This window comes from Nicotiana tomentosiformis, chromosome 2, assembly GCF_000390325.3.
Source record: "Nicotiana tomentosiformis chromosome 2, ASM39032v3, whole genome shotgun sequence".
Lineage (NCBI taxonomy): Eukaryota > Viridiplantae > Streptophyta > Magnoliopsida > Solanales > Solanaceae > Nicotiana > Nicotiana tomentosiformis.
The window spans coordinates 73,081,371-73,086,641 of record NC_090813.1 but is presented as its reverse complement, the minus strand read 5'-3'; the positions used below and the strand labels follow the sequence as shown (position 1 = coordinate 73,086,641).

At 34.9% G+C, this 5,271-nt stretch overlaps 1 protein-coding gene across 1 annotated transcript; it reads right to left on the bottom strand.

The window, feature by feature from the left end:
* Positions 1-637: 637 nt before the first annotated feature.
* Positions 638-2,272, bottom strand: LOC104113816 (uncharacterized). The gene is made up of 2 exons (XM_018776869.3): positions 1,360-2,272; positions 638-1,286 (listed from the first exon to the last, which is right to left on the bottom strand). Exons 1-2 carry the CDS (start codon positions 1,939-1,941, stop codon positions 1,038-1,040), a joined length of 831 nt encoding a protein of 276 aa, XP_018632385.1. The 5' UTR covers positions 1,942-2,272; the 3' UTR covers positions 638-1,037.
* Positions 2,273-5,271: the final 2,999 nt, after the last annotated feature.

The following is a 5,271-nucleotide window of genomic DNA, read 5'->3' as shown; positions in this document are numbered from 1 at the left end:
TGGATACGTGCAAAGTTGAAAGGCACAAATTGCTGGAAAAAGTTGATGTATTAGAGGTTGTAAAAAATATTAAAGTGAATAAAGCAAGGGAGATGGAAGAGAAATTATTGAAGATGAAGATGTTTGTTTTGATATCGTTTGCACTGTTTGTTGGCTTTCTTGCGGCAATGATGATGAAGTAATGCATTAGTTAAGACCAATTAGTGATTATTGCCTTTGATGAAGTTAAATGTTATTGATGAAATGTATTGTTTTAATCAAAATGCACATGAATCTTTTTGTATTGATGAACTGGTTTGTAATGTTATGAAAATATTTCTGCTTTGTGTAGTGCCTACTGATTTGTAATATTTTTTCATGTTGTATTATTACTTAAAAATGGTATCATTTCAACACAATTTTAGTGCACTTCCTGGAACAAGTTATTGTGAATTCTCAAATTGAGATGAGTATAATAGACATTAAAATAGTTACTCCAAATTCAGGATGTAGTTACACCTATGAATAACTCAACATAGAAATGACACCGCAAATCAACACCTAAACCTGTATATTCAAAACTGCAGCATTGTTAAGATCAAAGGTTCGCAGCAGTTAAGTATGTAGATACGTGCAAACTTGAAAGGGACAATTGGCGGAATAAATACTAGTCAATAAACATTTAAGTACTGTCATCACAGTAGTTACATCACCAAAAGATTACCTAATGGTTGAATGGATGTCATATTATAACAACAAAAACTTACACAACTAAGTCATAATATGACATCCAAATCCAGTACCAATATTAACAAGTTTGCAATTAATACATCCCAACAAAACACAAAAAAAGTTCAGCTTGGTCATCATTTTCCTTTCCTTGGCCTAAGCTTCCCAATCCTCTGTTGCCTTTATTTTTCTAACTGATTTGCAGTTGTAGCAGGTTTTCCTTTCCAGCTTAAAGATGGTGGTGAGTATGGAAGGTTTGTCGGATCACTCACACCAGTGTGATCACCAGTGAAGTTAATTGACATTGTGCCAGTGGGTATTGGTACCTTCTATCTCATCTTAAGTCTTGTATTGACTTCTGATATCACTCTTGGCCTCAGCACAACATCTTGATCAATCTCCAGATCCTTGCTTGATTGGCCAATACTCCTAACTCCAGGTCCAGGCATGAACCTAAAGTCACTGTCTTGAGTTGATTGACTGATTAGAGGGGTTGAACAGTTAATTTCTTCTTCAGTTTCTTCATCTATCAAAGTTCTTGGCCTCTTTGTTTGTTGTTTTCCCTTTCCCTTTGGTTGCTGAAAAAAATCCAAGTTAGAAAAATAAAATAAGTTCAAATTTCAGTAAATAAATATTCAAATTACACTTTACATGTCCACAAGTCCTAGCATTGTGAGTTGTCTCTCCACATTTGCTACAAGTCATGCCTCTTCCTTTTCTGGATTGTGACCATAATCCTTTCCTTTTAATTGCCTCATCCTTCTGCCTATCTCTCTTAACTTTAGGCCTGCCAGCCAACTTCACCAACTCAGGTGGCTCCATTGCTTGTGATGGGTCAATCTTCCAAAAAATTTCTCCTCTTACAGGTTGCGGCTTGTGTTTATAAGTGAGTAGATATACCTCCTTGCTATACCACCAGTTCATCTCTGTCAAAGGATCACCCATGTTGTGAAGTACAGCTTTAATAACATGTGGACATGGGATTCCTGTAAGGTCCCACTGCCTACATGTGCACTTCTTCACATCCATATTCACATAATGCTTATCAGAACCTTCTGACACTTCATAGCCATTTTCTCTATTGGCATTAACTCTACAAGTTGATTGAGCAATTTGCGTGTACTCACTGTACAACTCCATATTTTTTGGACTAAAGTCATGTCTCCAACTCCTCACTTCATCTTCATGTTCTCTTAACAGGTTCATCACTTTGATTCTAATGTCCTCCAACATCTTTATTATTGGCTTATGCCTTGCCTCCAAAATCCACTTGTTGAAGGATTCAGTCAAGTTGTTATAAACTGACTGATTCTTGCACACTGTGTCCAGATAAACTCTACACCAAGCCTGAGGTGGGTACTTCAACAAACCAGTTGCTGCATCCTTGTTCAACTCCCCTAAATTCTTCAGTTGGTCTTTGAGTTCCTCCTCATAAGTAGACCATGCACACCACCAAAGTAGTTTTTTACTTTCACCAGTATTGTATATCTTGCACCAGTTAGCTTCAATATGTCTAACACAATATCTATGTTATGACTGAGGAAGGACAGTTCTAACAGCATCAATTAATCCCTATGATAGTTACAGAAACATACAATCACTTAAACTATTTCATGAACAACAAAATGACAGAATTAATGAAAGAATAGAAGCAACAAAAGTAGACCATGGACAGAACTATAAAATTAAAATGGACAGAATAGAAAAATATAGAATGATAATGAACAGACATAGAAAAAACAGAAATGTAGGACAGAAATAGAAAAAGACAGAAATAGATTAACATATAAATACCTTTTGCATGTCTAACATGAAGGTAATTCCTCCCCTATCCTTGAGGTCCAAAGAATATTGAAGCAACTGTAGGAACCAGTTCCATGTATTCTTTGCCTCTTTTATCAACAACTGCCCAAGTAAAAGGGTAGAAATATTTCTGTGAATCCTGTCCAATAGTCACTAGCAGTTGGCCCATAGCTTTTCCCTTTAAGAAAGTGCCATCTAGACCAATAAAAGTCTCAACCCTAGCTTGAAACCCATCTTTAAAGCTTGAAAGAAAATATACATCCTCAAGATTCTTCTCCTCCCTTTTTCAAGTGCATTCTTTGAAAGGTTTATAACCACATCACTAGCTGGATTACTATCTCTCAATTCAATTGCATAAGCTTCAAGTTTGTTGTACTCATCACTAAAACTACCATCTAAGTTTTCCAAGACCATTCTCTTTGCTCTCTTACACTTTCTATGACTATATTTAGTTCAAAAACCCTCTTCAAATCTTCCATCATCCCCTTTACCTTATACTTAGGATTATCTTGTAATTTAAGCTTGAAATACTGCGCAATGGTACTAAAATCAACTATATTGTTATCATAAGCAACACCATAATTATGTTCTGTATTTAAGGTCTTGATCTTAACCCCAACATTCCTCTCTAAGGATATCAAACACAAAAAGGGACAACCAAATATATCACATTTATACCTAAGCCTTATTCTGTCACTTTTCAACAATTCTAATTTTTTCTTGTTTGCCAAAGCATACAACTTTATACACTTTCTAGCTTCTGGTATGTCCTTAAAGGTCATACCCTTATATAACTCTTTGTACTCATTAAGTTCTTCAGTTATCTCCCTCTTTTTTTGTACTTTCAATGTTTCTAATTCTTCAGAATCATATCCTTCAGAATCAGAACTAGAGTCAGATTCTAAGTCACTTAAGCTACAGTCAGTATCAGCCTCATCCCCATGGGTGTATGATTTTTTATGGTGTACAATATCAGGGATACCATGAATAAGGGGCTCACATTCATCCACAACATAAAGGTTAACAATATTATATTCATCACATATCAAGTCACATAATTATCTAATCCCAACATCCAAATCAATCTCATAAAATTTGCTAGAAGGACAAGCAACAATAAGTTGTTGAACCCCTACAAACCCTAGCTCATTTATATATTCATTCACTATGTCTATATATGAAAGTAGGTCTGAGTCATAACTTGTCCAAGTGTGCACCAGTTTCTTTGTGTATAAGACCTCAGGTTGTGAAACCCAGTCACCACCATAATTGAATATTATATCAATTAACACCATCTCCAATAACCAAAAAATATAGCAAATAAGTCCGGTTAGCAAAGAATAAAGAAACCAATAAAAAGGCGGAACTAAAAAGGGAATAATTAAAGTAAAAAATCAGTTAAGACTAGGGGTCCCCCTTCAACACATAAAAGAGCACATTCATCTCTGCCATACCACCATTGAAGGTGGTCCTACGCACAGAATACTTTAATACCAATAGGTTACACAATTGGGGACAACTTCACTTAATAAATAAAGAAGAAGTTCAGATCTTGGGACCAAACCACATAAAGGTCCACTTTCAGGCCCACTCCTTAATATATTAACCAAAAAATAATTGAAGGTGGTCCTACTCACATTATACTATAATCAGAAAGTAACACAATTGGGGACAAATTTACCTATTAAACGATAGAAAAAGCTCAAAATATTGGGATCAAAAGAAACCCTAAACCAGCTACCAAAAAAAAAAATTATGTCAGGACCAAAAATAACTTCACATCGGGACCACATCAATAATAAAGCATGCAAACACTTGAAGCAGACAAAAAATATGAATATATAACTGAAAGTACAAAAATAAATTGTATGGATGTCGATTAAACAGAATAAATCAAAACTCTATATGAAAAACCCTGGAAAACAGAAATAACGCACAAAATATTAAGCAAAAAACAGTTAAGGAAAGAAAAATGAAGCCTTTTCATGGAGAAAAAAATTACCTTTACATCATTTGCAGTGGAAATCAACGATTTTCGTCTGGGTTCCAATAGAGTCTTCAAGAGAGAGTGAAAGAGAAGAGAAAATGTAAAGTGGTCCACTAACTTAGGTTCCCGTGTTTTTAGTTGGAGAAAGGGTGGGTCTAGTATATGGGTAGGAGCGGGTTCGGTCCAATTTGGGTTATTAAAAAGAACCAGATGGCCTTGAGCTTTAAATCAATGTCACGTGTCTATTCCGTCTATTTAGGGGTATTTTTGTTTAATAGTGTAATGATAAGGAGTCTTTTGACCCGATAGTATAACGAAGGATATTTTTAAATAATTGTTAATAGTAGAGGGACAGATCAGACCCTTAACCGATTAAAATATTATATCCACAGGGATTGGAGTAAATAATATTATCGTAGTCTGTAGATAGATTGCTATCCAAGATGATCAACAATTGAGGTTTATGTGATTTAAAACTAAAATTAATTAAGAGTTTAAACTATTGGCTAATGGCAATCAACGCAAATATTAAGTAAAGGAAGTTATCAATTGAGAGAAGATAGGGTTGATAGGATAGGTGTAAGACAAATATTTGAGATTTAACTCTAGATAATTCACTTCTAATGTTCAAGTGAGTCTCTCGAATTCACTCGATTATTAATTCAATTAATTAGTAGAAACTCCTCTCTCGATTAAGTCTCAACCTCACAAGATGAACCAATTTTAAGCACGTGAAGATATGCAAGAATACGTAGTGGATTGGTCTTTAGAAG

Bases quoted from the DNA above. Each gene is read 5' to 3' on its own strand.
- LOC104113816 (XM_018776869.3), bottom strand. From the start codon at position 1,941: ATGTTGGAGGACATTAGAATCAAAGTGATGAACCTGTTAAGAGAACAT. The intron at 1,287-1,359 runs GTAAAGTGTAAT...GATTTTTTTCAG, and splicing joins ATGCTAGGACTTGTGGACAT to CAACCAAAGGGAAAGGGAAA.